This window comes from Dasypus novemcinctus, chromosome 9 (assembly GCF_030445035.2).
Source record: "Dasypus novemcinctus isolate mDasNov1 chromosome 9, mDasNov1.1.hap2, whole genome shotgun sequence".
NCBI lineage: Eukaryota > Metazoa > Chordata > Mammalia > Cingulata > Dasypodidae > Dasypus > Dasypus novemcinctus.
In genome coordinates this window covers 131,496,267-131,513,258 of record NC_080681.1, presented here as the reverse complement: position 1 = coordinate 131,513,258, position 16,992 = coordinate 131,496,267, and the positions used below count along the sequence as shown (strand labels likewise).

The 16,992-nt window shown below is 56.1% G+C and overlaps 2 protein-coding genes across 4 annotated transcripts; both read right to left on the bottom strand.

Annotated features, from left to right (window-relative positions):
- Positions 1-1,730: 1,730 nt before the first annotated feature.
- On the bottom strand, positions 1,731-6,856 carry MRPL20 (mitochondrial ribosomal protein L20). The gene is made up of 4 exons (XM_004483348.5): positions 6,666-6,856; positions 6,413-6,523; positions 4,560-4,637; positions 1,731-2,119 (listed from the first exon to the last, which is right to left on the bottom strand). Exons 1-4 carry the CDS (start codon positions 6,750-6,752, stop codon positions 1,946-1,948), a joined length of 450 nt encoding a protein of 149 aa, XP_004483405.1. The 5' UTR covers positions 6,753-6,856; the 3' UTR covers positions 1,731-1,945.
- A 6,826-nt stretch (positions 6,857-13,682) lies between these two features.
- ANKRD65 (ankyrin repeat domain 65) lies at positions 13,683-16,904 on the bottom strand. 3 transcript variants are annotated; one of them, XR_009187379.1, is made up of 4 exons: positions 15,783-16,904; positions 15,061-15,604; positions 13,972-14,489; positions 13,683-13,791 (listed from the first exon to the last, which is right to left on the bottom strand). XR_009187379.1 is itself a non-coding variant. In XM_058304678.1 (4 exons), the coding sequence occupies exons 1-4, from the start codon at positions 16,352-16,354 to the stop codon at positions 13,697-13,699; spliced, it is 1,563 nt and encodes a 520-aa protein (XP_058160661.1). In that variant the 5' UTR covers positions 16,355-16,904; the 3' UTR covers positions 13,683-13,696. The 3 variants fall into 3 exon arrangements, 2 of the variants coding, with proteins under 2 accessions (XP_058160661.1, XP_058160662.1); XM_058304678.1 differs by having other exon boundaries at positions 14,138-14,489; XM_058304679.1 differs by having other exon boundaries at positions 13,683-14,489.
- Positions 16,905-16,992: the final 88 nt, after the last annotated feature.

Sequence of the window (16,992 nt, the reverse complement as noted above, 5' to 3'; positions counted from 1 at the left end):
TGCCACAAATGCCCTCAGTGGTCCGTGACATTCCCTTTTTCCTTTAGCAAGTTGAAACGTAGAAGAGCAGGCAGTGCACACATAACTTGACCCTACATGCCACAGGCTCTTTGGTGCTCCAAGCTATTGTCCAGTAACCACTTACTGAGTACTTGACCAGTCCTGAGCGCCTGTGTGTACAATGCAACGGGAGTGACAGTGGCAGGGCACTGCCGCTGGCCTCCAAGTGCTCATGGTCCAGAGGCCATCATTAAACAAGACGAGGACCAGAAGCAGCTGAAGCCAGAGCTGGCGCTGCCGTGAACAGATGGTTACCTGGCATGTAGAAAAGTGGACGGCTCAGACACAACCAGAGGTAGTTAGGGCTGGGTGGGGTTGGAGGTGTAGGTATCTGAAGGAGCCCTGACTCCAGGTGCTTCCACAGGACAGTTTGGGAGTACGTGGGGAAGATGGGCGCCCAGTTTGGGTCCCTCTGGAGCAGAAGGCCATGTCTAGGCTGTAGCAGGACAAGCAGCTCTAGAGCTCAGGGGAGGTCTGCAATGGACATGGGAGACAGCAGCTAGTGCCCTGAACCTGGAGCTTTCCTGGGGCAGAGTATGAGTATGCAGGCCCAAGCCCCAGAGAGGAGGAGTGTGTGGGAGAGCAAGAAGGTGCAGCAAGAGGAGGGAACCCTGAGGATGTGTCATCCCAGCTTGCAGGAGGCAAGTTCTGAAGTGTGTGGTGCTCAGGGTTCAGGGATGCTCAGAAGAAAGGAAAGCAAGGGCTAAAAAAGCAATCCCTGGATTCTGAGTCCTGCTGGTGGTGATGAGCTGCCAGAGGCATGGTGGGTCAGCCCGTGGTGGGTCAGCCCGTGGTGGGCCAGACAGAGAGCAGGTGGGGAGTGGGTGCAAGAAGCCTGGCGGGAAAGGAGAGCAGACTAGGGAATGGGGGAGGGGCTCAGAGTACAGGGAAAACAGGATACGGAGGGAGCCAGAGCCCTGAGAGGACGAGGGGTCCGCCTCAGACCCCAGGGGAGAAGCTGGCCAGAATGGGGGTGGGGATCCATAGTCCACTGTGACCAGAAAGGAGAGGTGTGGATGCAGACCGAGGTGATGGTCTGGGCGGAGGCAGGTCACCTGCTGATGGGAGGGGTGCATGGTGGGCAGGTGGCGAGGCACGAGGAAGGTGCAGGGCCGACCCCATCAGTCCCATGGACTTGGGAAGATTCCAGGGCCTGACTCTAGATTTGATGAATCTGAGTATCTACAGGGAAGCAGAAACCTGTGAGCTAAACCACCTCACCCTGTGGCCTGATGGCACTGAGCCCCTCCCTGGCATCCCTGTGGCTGGGGTGAGCCCACGACCAAGAGAGCCAGCCTGCCTGCTGCAGGCAGGGCAGGGGGCCTATTGGAGGTGAGCGGGACACAGCCGAAGAATCTGGTCACAGGGTCCCTGCTGGAGCCAAGCCAGAATGTGCTTGGAGCACGGAGGAGGTGAGTCCTGAATGGGGAACCTGGATGGATGTGGGGTAAAGTCAGAGCCCAGTGGGGACCTTCAGGGGCATAAAAGGGCGAGTGTCCGATGGGGGACAGGGTCAGTTGAGAGACATAAACCAATTCAAAGAGGTGACATCCCACAACCAGGGACTTCTCGCCCTGATGGTGCTTTTCCCACCGTGCCACGGCTGCTGACAGGCTCCCCAGAGGTGCACGACGGGTTTGCTTGATGCCAGAAAGCACGATTCACAAAGCTGAACACCAAACAAGCTTTACTCTAAGAATCTAGATAAGATAGTTCTGAGAATCTGTCCCAGCATGAGGGACCTGCCTTCATGCCTATTTACGAAATGTAATTTCACAACTGCAAATAACTTACAAACTGTGATTCAATTCTTTTGTTCTTATTTGAGTTGTTACAACCATCAGGGAATAAGTGTGTTGTCTCCAGCAGCCAAAGGGAGTCCCCATCAGGGGTAGTGTACCACGCGGGAAAATACACCTTCTGGCTCCTTTCCGTTTCCCAAGGCAGCAGCAAATCCTTCCTCACGCCTCCTTTTGGCCAAAGCAGCCAAAGATTTAAAAGTCTTTGGCTCATAAATGGCTAGATCTGCAAGTACTTTCCTGTTGAGCTCCACCTGACACTGGGAAGAGAAAGAATGAGAAATTGCCATCAGTATAGAAATGCATTCTAGTCAAACCTAAGACGACCCCGTTTTGTCCACGTTATCAGGAAAGCGGCTGAGCACCAAAGCTGGGTGCCAAGTGTACTTGTTATTGGCTCCAGGGTGCACAGTTCCTGTCCTCCCAGGGCCTGCCCATGTCACGGACCATAGCAGGGACCCTGTCCTGGGTCAGTCCATGGAACCAGGGACCTTGTTTAGGGTCAGCAGTCACCACCCGCAATTAGGTCTGCTGGCTTGAGGCCATCCTTTATCCAGCTCAGATGAGAAAGCTGTACCTGCAGTCAAGACCAGACAGGACAAGGGATGTGCAAGGCCCCAGGTTGTGGCAAGTGGAGGAAGCAGAGAGCTAAACAGCCCATTAAGTAAAACCAAAGCTAATTTCAAAAAGTGAACAGGCTGCCGGCAAGCCTAAGGAGCCAAAGAGGGAGGATGTCTCCATTCCACAAATGCAGCCAGGGGAGATGGGCAGGCCCTGGCTCCACCGGGTCCCACCCGTGTGCCCTCGGGCAGTTCCTCTCCCTCCCAAGCCTAGCTCCCATCAGGAAGAGGGTGGACTCCGGCCGGCTGTCTAAGCTTGCCACTCAGCTCTTTGTAAAATCCTGAAGACAGGACCTGGTACAGGTAGAAACAAGATGCCCACAACCCCTGCTTTTTCTCTTTAAGGATTTCTTTGGTTACAAGTAGGTCTTGAGTGATGTTAGTTGTATGAACTGGTAACTGTGTAGCCCATGTCTGCTCTGTGTTCCCCAAGGACCAGTGTGATGTTAATCATCCTGTTGGTAGTTCACAGAACATGTTTCCTACACTTGACCTTGTTTTAACATGACAATCACAAGATAGAAATACACCTGAAGATTTGAGAAAACATGTTTATGAAGCTTGCATAAGTTTTCGATCCTTTCACAAGTCGCTCAGCTGCTCTGAACAGGAAGTACAAGCAAAGCTGAAATATAAACTATACATTTGCTCACGACTCGACATGTTTCTCATTTGCTGGTTTGCAGAGTCCTTTTATGTACAGTCTCACTGTGAAGGAGTTAAATTTTTTTTGTGCTTTGGGGCAGTACTTTCTATACTACTGCTGTCTTCCACTTTTACCTGTTGAATGTGCTCAAATTCTTTCTCATCTTTTGGGTGCTTATTTTTGAGTATACATGTCATTGAGCAGAACAGCAGCAACTAAGAGAACCACCTCAGTGGCGATCCCTCAGAACGGTTTAGGGGGCAACAAACAGCTCAGCAGGTAAGCTCACTGAGCCTCACTCCTACCCACCTGGAGTACGCGAGGCACCTGTGAGGTCCTTGACCTTCCCCTGAAAGCTGCCTTACCTTCAGCTTTGTCAGCCTGGGTCCCCCTGATCAAGTACTTTTCATTCATCTGCATATCAACAGGAACCTGTACTCCTTTTACTGCTATACCATGTCCAATTTAAAGGAAAACAATCTTGACATTTACATGTCAGAACAGTAGACTCCCTGCATAAGCAATCAATGGCCTGTTTCCCATAAATTTCAGGAACTCTGAAATTAAATATGCCCATTACTTTTACTCTTCAAAGAAACAAGAATAGCTTCCCATGTGGTGGCCAACAAAGACTGAGCACATGCTGGGCATACAAGATGCTTCCCAGTGCACTGATGTGAAAACTGTTCTCACGTAGATCTTTTCTCCAAGTCACATTTTCTATACTCACATCCCCAGACACTGTCACTTGGCATTTGAGAGTTCTATATTACAAGGCCTTTCTAAAATGTTTGGGTTTTTTTAATACATGCAGACTAAACTGTTTGGTCAATAACATGACTCTCCAAAGAAGGGTGTGTTTTTTTTGCCATTTCTCCTCTAGCAGGTTGAACTGTAAAAGGTGAATCTAGGCAGGTTGCTATCTGCCAGGCTCAGGTGTGCTATGGCAAGGAGGACTAAGGCTCCTACAGGCTGGGGAGGGTCGATCGGTCCCCATTAGTTTTTTAGGAAAATTGTTAAATGTATACAAAAACAGAGGGAATGACAATCAACCAGCTTCAACAATTACTGAGGTTTTGCCACATGTATTTTTAGTCTACTCCTCCCCCCCAAAACACTGCCCTCTTTTTTGCATACAATCAAAAAAAAATCAGTAAAAAGCATTCATTATTAAAACTTTGGAGTTAGAAAATTAAAGCCAAAGTTTTCTACCTTCTCCCTTGATGGGGGCCATCAGGGCTCCTGTCTCTGCACCACTCGCCCTGTTCCCAATTCTGCTCTGCTTCTAGCAGGGCAAGAGAGATGGGTGGGGGTCCCAAGCTGCCAGAACGTCTCCCAATAGTAGAAAGCAGGGTGGGAACAGGCCAGAGAGGATGTTTTCTGCAGTGTTCAGCCCTCTACAGCGTCCACGTCCTCAACAGCTGGTCCCCGTACCTTCACTAGGTTGCTAACCAGCACCGAGTACTTCAGGCCATGTTCCTGGGAAGCAGCTGTCACCCGATTTATCCAAAGCTAAGAAAACATGAAAAAAAAAAAAAAATTAAGATACATAAGACCTGTGACAGAATGCCACTCAACTCACAGCCACACTCTCCAGCAAAGGCCCTGGAAGAACTAAAATGAATTTTTTGAAAGTAAATAGCCGGGGAGGGGTGGGAAACAGGGAGCTAAAGCTTGATTGGTACAGAATCCTGTTAGGGGTGATGGAAAATTTTGGTAAAAGAGAATGGTGATGGTAGCACAACATTCTAAATGTAGCTAACACCAGTGAATTATACATCTGAACGTGGTCAAAGGAAAAATCTTAGGTTGCATATGTTACTAAAATTAAAACTTTTGAGATACCACAGCAGAGTATGACAAAGGGTTCATGTGGACGAAAAGTTAGAGCTGAGAGATGACTAGGAGACACTTCAGGGACGTGAACCATCTCAAGGGAAGAGGAGCTGCCAAATGTGGAGGGAGGGGCCTTGGTAGAGGACCTGGCTGGCGAGGAGCTGCACGCCTGGCCTGAGACCTACACCAAAAGGTGAGGCTGGAGGGAAGGCAGGTCAAGGTACGGAAGGCTGTGGCCTCAAGGCACGTTTGTAAGGTAGAAGTGAAGGAAGGGAAAGGAAGAGTCAAAGTGACACTTAAATGGGTAGAAGATGGTGTGACGGATGCTTCCAGGGGAACCTGCCTCAGGGCTTCCGCAGCACAGTAACTGGCACTTCACACACGTACCCACTGACTCCCTGCAGGGTCCTGGGGACAGCACCACCTCTATCCCATGCTGAGGAAACAGAGATGCCCCGAAGCGCACAGAAGAGGCCCAGAGGAGAGCCGGGATTTGCACCCACACCACACCACCCGCCTCAGGGCCATGCCCCAAACCTCCCGGCTGAGCACTCCTGCCCCTCCTGCAACAAACCAGCATGAATGTGGGAAGGTCCTATGACGCGACCCTAATCTACTGTCAGCAAGAACTTTCTGACTTTAAAGCATCAGAAATATTTTCTAACCCCAACCCCCCCACTTCATTCGTTCAGCCAATATTTACTAAGAGCTACTGATTTAGACCCTGAGTTGCAGCATTAAACAAAACAGAAAAATCACTGCCTTTGCAAAGCTCATGTTCTAGTGGGAGATGAGCAACAACCAGGCACTGAGCAAAACGCAGTGTTAACCCCAAGGGAAGGGTTTTCACAAGCACGAGACCTCGCTGGGGGATGCGCCCGGCTTCTTCCAGGAGAAGCCACAGTGGCTCTGGAGTGGGCCAGCGAGGGAGGATTATCAGCGGTGGTAAGGTCCTAGAACAAAGAAGACTTGTAGGTGACTGTCAGAATTTGACTTTTATCACGAGTGTGACAGATGCCACCACAGAGTGTTAAGAGGGGAGATGTGAGAGTAGAGAGAGGGTGGTGGCTCCGAGCTGGCTTGGAGCAGGGTGGTGGCAGTGAAGGTGGTGAGGAGAGGGGTGGTTCTGGATTCTATGTTCTGTCCACCAGGCAGACAGAATGTGCCAGGGTTTGGTTGGATGTGAGGTGAGAAGCACGGGGGTGCAGGGCGGTCGGCCCAAGTGCTGGGATGGAGAAGCCATTCCCTGAAGTGGGAAAGGCTGAGGGGTCGCCTGGCAGAGCATCAGGACTTCGGCTCCAGGCGCTGCAGGCTCGAGGCAGCTCGCAGACCGTCGAGCTGAGCTCCCAGCCTGGCGGGGGGCGGAGACGAGTCCCCTCCCCGCAGTGACAGCGACTGCTCCGGAGGAGAGGTGCACGGGGGTAAGGGACAGCCCCGGGATCCATGCTTACAGTCCTCATATTCCTCTTCTTTAGTTTTCGCGCTTTTGTGCATTTCACGAAGGCTCGCACCACGGCTCTAACAGCCAACCTGTAGCATCGATTCTTCCTTCCCCGGAAATGCTGGGTAGAAAAACGGAAGCGAGACCTGTCAGCGGGGCCGCCCCGCGAGCCCCCCGGCTGCGCGGGAGCCACGTGGCTGCCGCGCACCGTCCGGGCGCAGGGCCGGCACGGCGGGGAGGGTCCCGGGACGGCCGGCACTTACCCGGGCGTGCTTCAGCACCTCCTGGATCCGCCAGTAGCGGTCGGTGGTGCGGTTCCGCAGCCAGAGCCGCGTCGTGAGGAAGACCATGGCGACGCGGCTCCTCAGCAACGCACGCACTAGGCGGCCCTCGTCTCCAGGATAGAGGACGCGGGGCCGCGGCCCGCGGGCACTAACGCTTCCGGGTCAGCGGCCGAGCACTTCCAGGGCGCCCGCGCATGCGCCTCCTGCCACCCGGCGGCCGCCCGCGCATGCGTCTCCTGCCGCCGGGCTAGCCCTGTCGGCGCGGCAACTGCTCCCCGAAGCCCCAGTTCCGGCCCGCGGTGTTGGGGCGCAAATGAGAGGTGAAGGGCGCGCGCCTCCGCCCTCGCGGAGCGCCCGTAAGCCCAGGGGCGCAGCAGGTCCGACGGGGACCCGGGAGGTGGAGCAGGGGAGACTTCCTTGTGCCCTCCACGGGTGAAAGGATTCAGGACGTGTGTGTTTAGCCATAAAAGGGAAGGAAGTTCTCGTAGACGCTACAACGCGATGAAGCGCGAAGCACTCCGCGGAGGGCAGGGAGACTCAGATTCCAGTTTACACGCAGTGTCGGGGCAGGCGACGCCACGGAGCAGGGGTTGCCAGGGGCGGGGGCGTGGGGAAGACTGCTATGGGCGAGGGGCTCCTTCTGGGGTTATGAATCGGTTCTGGAGCTAGATGGGGTGATGATTGCACGACATCGTGAATGTACCAAGTGCCACTAAACTATGCTTAAAAATGGTAAATTTTTTGTGTATTTTAGGACAAAATAAAGGGGAGGGGTCAAAGTAAAGTGTGCAATTTGTAGCTTTTTATTTTGATGTAATTACAAATTACAGGAAAGTTGCAGAATTGCTGCAAGGAGCTCCTGTTTAGATTTTGCTCCAGTTATCTTTATAAATATTTTTAAACACATGCATCTTTTTTCCTAAACCATTTGGAGATACCTAAATATTTCACTGTGTATTTTACTAAGAACAAGGACATTGTCTTAAAAACCACAGTACAATGGCCAAAATCAAGAAATTTAACATTGTTACAATACTATTATCTAGCCTGCTGTCCATATTCAAATCCATGGAATGCTTTTTATACCCTGTTTTCCACCCTGTATGGGGCCCAGGCCAGGGCCACGCATTGCATTTAGTATCTTTCTAGTCTCCCATCGGGAACAGTCCCTTCTCCCTTGTCTTTTTTTTTTTTAAGAAAATTTTATTTAAGTATATCATTCATGCATGAACATACATAAACAGTGAGTGTATAGTAAAAGTGTGAACTTACAAAACAAGCATGCATATTTTATTAGCCAAAGGGGTGCTGATGCAAAGTACCAGAAATCTGTTGGTTTTTATAAAGGGTATTAATTTGGGATAGAAGCTTACGGTTACAAGGCTCTAATAAGTCCAACTCCTACCACAATAAGTATTTTCTCACCCAAAGTCTATTTCCATGTGTTGAAGCAAGATGGTGGGCGATGTCTGCAAGAGTTCAGCCTTCCTCTCTCTTAAGGCTCCGTAGTCCCAGCTCCTTCTGATCTCAGCTGTAGGCTTGTTTCTTTCTGGGCTCAGCTGCTCTGTTCTGTTCACAAGGTCAGCTGAAGATTATCAGGCTCATATCTCTTTTCCAGGGGCTCTGCTATGTCTATGGAGCTGTCTCTCTCTTTCTCTGTGTATCTTCTCTTTGTACCTACTTCAATGTTGTTGATTGTCCGTTTTTATCGCCCACCAATGACATGCTTGAATCGAAGCCCCAATCTTCATTTAATAAAGAAAATGTGAAACCTCTGAATTCAATATAATCAAAGGGGTATCAGGCCCAGCGGAACAGATCAGTTCACAAACATAATATCGCTTTTTGAAATGTATAAATAATAGCAAACCATCATACATATCATTATACAGGGCTCCCATACATCACCCCACCACCAGCACGTTGCATTGTTGTGAAACAATTGTTACAACTATGAAAGCATCCTCAAAATATTACTTCTGGGAAGTGGATGTGGCTCATCACATGGGAGGTCCAGGTTCGGTTCCAAGTGCCTCCTAAAGAAGATGAGCAAGACGGCAAGCTGGTGCCACAGGCTAATGAAACGAAGAGATGCACAAGGAAACACAGACACTCAACAAGCAGGGAGCAGAGGTGGCTTAAGCAATAGGTTCCTCCCTCCCACATGAGAGGCCTGAAAAGAAGACAGGCAGACACAGTGAGCACACAGCAGGTGCAAACAATCGGGGGGGGGGGGCAATAAATAATATAAACCTTTTTAAAAAATTACTGCTTACTATAGCTCTGCTCCTACATTTGGTGTATTTTCCTCCCAACCCACCTCATAATTAGCACTCTTAGTATTATACATTTGTTATTTTTTGCCTTTTTGATCTTGGCATTCTTGAAGATAGAGGCCATTTATTTTGTAGAATTACCTCATTGAGGGCTAGTGTTTCCTCAAGATTGGATTCAGATTATACTTTTTTTTTTAAAGATTTATTGTGTTTATTTATTTCCACACCCCTCGTTTGCACTTGCCGTCTGCTTGTTATGCACTCATCTTTTCGGGAAGCACCAGGAACCAAACCTGGGACCTCTCGTGTGGGAGGGAAGCACCTAATCTCTTGAGCTGCCTCCGCTCCCTGCTTGTTGTCTCTCGTTGGGTTTCCTTGTTATGTCTCTTCATTGCATCATCTCGTTGTATGTGCATCAGCTCGCTGTACCAGACCATTGTGTCAGCGCACTGTCTTCCTCATCTTCTTTAGGTGGCACCAGAAGCTGAACCCAGGACCTCCCATGTGGTAGGCAGGCACCCAACTGCTTGAGCCACATCTGCTTCCCATATATTTTTTTTTCTCTCCCCTTCCCCCCCAGTTGTCTGTTCTCTGTGTCCATTCGCTGCATGTTCTTCTTTGTCCGCTTCTGTTGTTAGCGGCACGGGAATCTTTCTTTTTGTTGCGTCATGTTGTGTGTCAGCTCTCTGTGTGTGTGGCACCATTCCTGGGCAGCCTTCACTTTTTTTCACACTGGGCGGCTCTCCTTACAGGGCGCACTCCTTGAGCGTGGGGCTCCCCTACATGGGGGACACCCCTGCGTGGCAGGGCACTCCTTGTGCGCATCAGCACGGGCCAGCTCCACACGGGTCAAGGAGGCCCGGAGTTTGAACTGCGGACCTCCCATGTGGTAGACGGACGCCCTAACCACTGGGCCAAGTCCGCTTCCCCCGTATATGTTTTTTTGAAAGAATACTACCAAGATGATCTTGTGTCCTTGGCGCATCACGTCAGGAGGCCGCAACGTCCCTTTGACTGTTTGGTTAAGGTAAGGTGGGCTGGCTTCTCCACTCCTTCCCTGTGCAGTAAATGCTTAAGTGTCATGACGGCCCTTCCCGCAAGCAGACGCATGTGGAGTCAGGAGTGCGGGCTGGATCGGGGCACTGGCTGTTAAAGGGAGAGGAAGTGGGTCAGACAAGGGGACCCTCAGCTGACCTGTCGTCCTGAAGCACAGGCTGCCGGTTGGAGAAGTCATGTGCTGGGCAGGAACGCCAGACCCCAGGCCGCGTGCTGTGCTCGGGCAGGGACGGGGCCGCGGGGAGAGCACTGCGGCTCGGGTGCCATGGAGCTTGGGGGAACGAGGGCCCGGGCAGCGCCCGCCATGACCCGCATCCAGATCACAAGAACCACCTGCTCTCAGACCAGTGCTCGCTGCTCCTGGCATCGGTGGTGACTTTCTAACCCGCCCCTCCTCCATAGGTGCTTGGCGTCCTAGCTCAAGAAGAGTTTCCTCTCGGGGTGCAGTTTGAGATGTTAGAAGACCCTCCCTGCGAAGGTGGAGCTTGTGTAAAGAAGGGACTGATGAGGCCACAAGGTGCTGAGGGAGCAGCTCGCCAGGCGGAGGGGCAGGACGTGCGGAGGCCCCGAGGCCAGAGGGAGCGGGCAGGGACAGCAGCGGAGCCCGTGCCCGGTGGGCACAAAGTTCCTGTTTGGGGTAAAACAAGAATGTTAGTGATGGGTGTGGGTGACAGCAGCACGACATGAATGTAATGTGATCAGTATAGTCATTGATTGCAATGGATGTAATAAATGCCACTGAAGTGTATATGTGAAAACAGTTAAAATGGGAAATTTCACGTTGTGTGTTATCACAATAAAAATAAATTTTAAAAAAATGCCACCCAGTGCCCCAGTAGTAGGGAGGCCACTGCCTCCCCGGGGAGTGGCCACTAGCGGTGCCACTGCTGGTCCAGGGGCGGCAAGCACAGCTGCTGCAGCCCTCCAGACCTCACCCGGCAGGTGACGGAGCTACCTGCCCCCCAGCGGCCTCGCCCGGCAGGTGATGGGGCTACCTCTCCGCCAGCAGGTGACGGGCTACCTGTTTGATACACTGTGAGGGAACCAACAACAAATCTGAGCTCCCTTTGATCATGAACTCCACAGATTCCTTCTCTGAACACAGTCAACGTGGAAGGCTGGAAGTACACCTCAAGAGCAGCTTCAGGGCTGACAGGCAGTTGTCACAAAAATGTACTATCAGCTTCTTCATGAAACTGACAGACGAGATAATCATTTAGTGACATTATGCATGACAGAATTAAATGACCAGTGCATCTCTGACAGCCCTGGAGCAGCTCGTGTCTGCTGCTAAGGTTTCCACTACAGATGTAAGAAAAAGGTCCTCGCGCTGTCTGTCTGGTCGTGGCAGCCAAGATTGAATATGGATACAGGAAATTCTGAAAACACGGGGAGGGGGAAATAATTTTGCAACTCAGAAATAAACTCAAAAACAGAAAAAAGAAAGAAAAAAGAATGACAGAGCAGAAAGTGAAAATCACTTTCCAATTTCTTCTGGCATCACTATCAACATTAAAATGGCAGAGATTTACAGAGCTTTCGAGAGAGGTGGGAGGAGCCGCGCACCACGCGAGCGTTCCCAGGAGCTCTGGCCATGCGGACTCGTGGTGTCAGAACCCAGCGACCCGCACGTGGCCGTGTCCCTGGAAGCCAATTTCACGTGTGTGTTTCTGGGGGCAGCAAAACGATAATAAGCAAACACAAAGGAAACTTCCCACTTCACCTCTGGTCAAGGCATCCCACTTTGTTGGGCACATCAGAACTCCTCCGATGTTTTTGTTTGGTTTTGTTAAGATTTACTTATTTGTTTTTATTCCCCCCCCCCCCCCATGGTTCTCTCATCTGTCTCTCATTGTTTGCTCGTCTTCTCCAGGAGGTACTGGGAACTGAACCCGGGACCTCCCACACGAGAGGTGAGTGCCCAATGGCCTGAGCCGCATCTGTTCCCTGTGGGCTGCGGCGTCTGCTGGCCTGTGGCATCCACTCATTTGTGGCAGGGGCGGCGTCTGCTCGTCTTCTTTAGGCAGCACCGGGACCCTAACCCAGGACCTCCCGTGTGGTAGGTGGACACCCAACTGATTGAGCCACATCCACTCCCCTTGATGTTTTTTGAAAAAATATACATCTCCAACTAATATGCTGTTTCCTGGAAATAAAGCTTCACTCTACTCTCAAAGCCCCAAAAATGAAGATAATTGGGAAAACTTTTCTTCTTCTGGAAGCTAAAAACTAGGAATTGCCAAAGAAAGCAAGTTTTTGGCATGACATAGATGGTTGGTGAAGTTAGAAAGAAGATGAATTTGGAATCAACACCAGCGGAGTCTTAGGTTTCCTTACTAAGGCTCTTCCAAAGAACTTTCAAAATAAAATCTTACTTTGGCCAAAAAAAAAAAAAAAAGCAATGAGGTTGGAGTAGTGAGTGGGGGTGCCAGCGTCAGCCCCCAAGGCGAGGGAGCACGTGGGAGGGCTGAGCCATGAGAAGGCGCAGCTTGTGGAGGGCCTGGGGGTCACTATAAGGTTGTTGATGCCACGTAACAAATTTCCCCAGAACTAGGGGGTGAAACCGTGGTTTTATTTTGCTTAGGATCTTGCAGGGCAGGAGCCTGGGGAGGGCTCGGGTGGCAGCTCTGGCTCGGGTGTCTCTGGTGACGGTCACTCGGTGGACGGCGCTGGAATGGGGGAGGGCGGCTGGGGGCACTGCTCGCTCTTCACAGTCCGTGTGGAGGGCTCGTGCGGGCCTCCTCGCGGCACGGCAGCACCAGGACTGTCTGCCGGCGCAGCGGCTGAAGCTTCAAGGCCGGCAGTGGGCGGCACAGCTCCATCGCGCTTTAGCCTGCCCTTGGAGGTCATGGGGCATCACTCCTGTGGCTCTCGGGTGACCCAAACGCTCCCCAGGCTCCCGGCTCTAAAGGGGAGGAGTCGGAGGTGAGGGAAACAGCTAGAGGACTTGTGGAAAGAGCACAGAGGGGGAGTCTTGGGCCCAAAGGAAACACAGCTGCCGCGCTCGCTTTATTCCCTGGAGAGCTTTGAACAGCTTGTTAAAGGCAGTCAGCCGCTGCCCGGCTGTTTTTCGTTTTCTTTCTTTCTAGGTGTCTGTATTTCCCGCACTGGCTGCCGTTTTCAGAACCGCTGCAGGGAGGCCGGAAGCCCATCTGGGCAGGGCCACTGCAGCCCTCGCCCCAGGCGGGTGGCTGGGCCTGCACAGGGTGTGTGGGGGTGGGCTCTGCAACCCCACCCAGGGCCCCAAAGATGTGGCCCTAGGCCTACCTTTCTGGATTCAGGCCTCCCGCCCTCTCCTTGGGAGTTGCCAGCCATGGTGAGGCGGCCCAGCCCTGCAGTACCCTGCGCAGCGCAAGATGCCACCGTCTGCCCCGCGCCTGGCCCGAGCCCAGTGAGGAGCCGTTGCTCTTTTCTGCCCGCCCCTCGCCCCCCACATCCAGCCCATCAGTAAGATGGGCGGCTCCACCAGAGCAGCCCCGGGCTGCCTGCTCCGCCCCGCTGCGGCGCCCCCCGCTGCTTCCCGCACACGCTGCGTTGGCGCTCGTGGTTCCCTTTGCCCAGTGCACCCTGTCCCCCGCCTGCCCACCAAGCTCGCCAGAGTGGGCCAGAGGAGCTGACTTGGCACAGCAACTCACATCCCAAAGTTGAAATCTGTCCTGAGAGCTGTTCTTTCAAAAACTATACTTTTGAATCAAATAACGACAGCGATGACTTTCCACGTGGCTTCGGGGGACAGCTGTCCCCACGCACAGAGAGATCACGGAGGTGCAGGCCTGGGCAGGAGAGAGGCAGGGGGAGGGGCCACCAGCTTCTGTTCAGATCTGCTGAACGCCCAGACTCTACCAGAGTGGCACAGAGCCCGGGGCTATGGGGAGCAGGTGCTCATCCAGAGATGGCGGTGGTCCCAAGTGCCCAGGCCATGCCCCCTCCAGGAGACCCTCAGCAGTGCCCACCAGTCAGGCAGGCGGCCTCGGGAGCAAGGATGGCAGGGCCGGGCGCTCTCCGTCCTGCTCCAGCCGTGGAGTCCCCAGCTGCGCAGCTAGAGACCCGGCCCCGTGCAAGGGGCAGGGGGTGTCTGTGGCAGGCCCCCCTCGGACCCCAGGTCCTGGGCCGCCTCACCCCACTGTGTCCGCAGGGCAGGGCTGGCCCCTCGGCTCAGCAAAAGCTTGGCAGCGGGGCCGTGCTGACGCTCCACGGCCAGGTGCAGCGGCGTCCTGTGCAGCCAGCCGGCAGCGTCCACCTGCGCGCCCTTGTCCAGGAGGTGGCTGGCGACCTCCACGTGGCCTCCCCGGGCGGCACGGTGCAGGGGCGTGAGGCCCAGCGAGTCCCGCGCATTCACCTCTGCACCTCTGGCCACCAGCAGCTGGACGGGGGGCAGGTGTCCGGCTGCAGCAGCCCTGTGGAGGGCAGAGCGGCCGTGCCTGTCCCGAAGGCGGGGGTCAGCTCCATGGCGCAGCAGCACCTCTACGTCCTGGAAGAGGAGGGGAGGGTGGGGCAGGGGGCTGGGGCCGACCAGGCCTGGTGGACCTCAGTGGCCTAACAGCTTCCCGTTTGGCAAACGAGCAGAAAGAGCTCCGGGGGGGCTGTGCTGCAAGACTGCCAAGGCTTGCGGTCGCCTGCTGCCCTGCCCGCAGTGGACGCGAGCGCAGGCATGCTGGTCAACGGCTCTCAATGCTGCCTCCAGTACAGGCTCCGAGGGCCAGGCCAGGCGCCCTCCCCGGCTTCCAGAGCAGCTTAGAGACCAGGGTGCAAGAAGGCTGCGGCACTGCGGCCCCTGCCCCCTTCCCTTCTCTGTGTCCCCAGCTCCGGGTGGCGCCCTCCAGCGGGCAGGCCTGCGGCACCCGCAGAATTCCTTGGGGTGGTCACCAGCATCAAGGCTCTCCCTCCCTCACCTGCTGGACACGGGCAGAGCCTCCTCGGTCCTCTGTGACCCCAGGCACGCAGCTCGGCAGTGGTACCGGCCCTGAGGCCCCCCAGCCCCCACGGAGCTCCCAGCCCTCTCTCCCCCTCCACCGGCCCAGCCAGGGGAGGGCAGGATGTACCTGCTCACGGCCCAGCCCGGCTGCGATGCCGAGCGCTGTGGCCCCTGCTCCGTCCTGGGCGTCCACCCGGGCCCCGCGCGCCAGGAGCAGACGCAGCGCCGCCCCGCGCCCGGCTGCGGCCGCCACGAGCAGGGCGCCCTCCAGGCCTGCGTCCTCCGGGCCCGCGTCCGCCGCCAGCAGCTCGAGCACGGGCAGCCGGCCGCCCGCCGCCGCCCAGTGCGCCGCCGTCCAGCCGCGCGCGTCCGCCGCCGCGGGCCCCGGGCCCCGCGCATCCAGCAGGCACCCGGCCAGCAGCGTGCGGCCCAGCGCGGCGGCCCAGTGTAGCGGCGTCAGGCCGGCCCCGGAACGTGCCGCCGCCGGGGCCCCGCGCCGCAGCAGCAGCTCCGCCACCCCCGAGTGCCCGCACCAGGCGGCCTCGTGCAGCGGCGTGCGCCCTGCGCGGTCGGCGGCGTCCACCTGCGCCCCGCGCCGCAGCAGGAGGCGCACCAGCGGCACGTGGCTGCGCAGGACGGCCAAGTGGAGAGGGGTCCTGCCCGCGCTGTCCCTGCAGGGCAGGGGGCAGCGTCGGCACGTGGGGGGGATGGGGTGAGGCGCCCGGGGAAGGATACACCCCCTTCTGCACCCCACCCCACCTCCGAGCCCACCTCCACCCCACTCCCACCCCCACGCCCACCCCCTTCCCTCCATCACCCCCACCCCACCCCGCCCCACCCCGGGCTCACCGCTCATCCACGCTGGCCCCCTGCCGCAGCAGCTGGGTCACCAGGCCCTCCTGGCCCTGCCACACGGCCCAGGATAGGGAACCCCAACCCTGAGGGGCGCGAGGCCCCGGCCCGCCCTCCTGGGCCGCCTCGGAGCCCAGCTCCAGCCACCGCAGCTCCTGCTCCACCGCGGCCGGGTCCTGCTCCCCGGGGCGCATCTGGGGTGCAGCCGTCCTGCAGCCCTGCCGCAGCCCCGGCCCAACGCGCGCCCGCACGCCCCACGCCCAGTGGGCCACCAGCCAGGCCCTGGCCACCAAGGAGCTCCCAGCCACACCAGAGGCAGGCGGCTGGGGGCTCCCGTTCGGCCCAGCTCCTCGGGGCCTCTCCTCAGGGAACGCCTTCCGGAGGCTGGAGGTGGGGGCTGGACGACCCCAGCTGGGGGAGCGCAGAGCCCTGCCTCCGGGGCTGCAGCTGCTCACGCTGTTTACCCAGCAGCTTACAGGGGGCCTGCCCCCGGCGCGCCTGCCCTCTCCTGGGGAACGGAGGCGGGCGGGTGGGGAGGGCGAGCAGCAGCACCTCCGCGGCCGGGACATGCCCCGATGTGCCCCAACCTGCCTCCACGGCCCCGCCCCTCGCCCCACTCCCGCGCCTGCCCCCAAGCCCCCGTCGTCGGTGCTGGGGTGCCTCTTCTGATCCAGGCGGGCACCTGGGCAGCGGAGGAGGGGGCACCCTGGATTGGAGCATGAGACCAGTCAGGGGGGCTGTGAAGCAGCAGACACAAGCCACAGCAGGAGCCACAGCGGGGGGGGGTGTGTGTGTGTGGGGGCGGGGAGCCACAGCGGGGGGGGGGGCGGCACACAACAGGGGGCGGGTGGGCACAGCCACAGCAGGGAGCCACGAGGGGGCACAGAGGGGGATTCTAGGCTCAAGGGAGGGTTTTGAGGAAAGGAGCAGGTAAAGCACCCCCACACCTAGAAGGGGGTGAGAGGGGCTGGGCCAGGCCTTGGGGGTCTGGAGCGGTGCCTCCCCACCCCCATCCCAGGGCAAGACCACCCGCCTTCTCTAAGTGGCCTTTTCCCTCCACTTGCAGTTCCGGGGCGGCCGCCTGCATGTGATGGTCCCCCAGGAGAACACGCAGCTCTGGGCAGCCCTTCCCAGCCCCGGACCCCGCGGCCCACCAGGCTGCAGGATGAGGCATCCTGAGGACCTGGCCCCCAGACAGCAGCCCTTC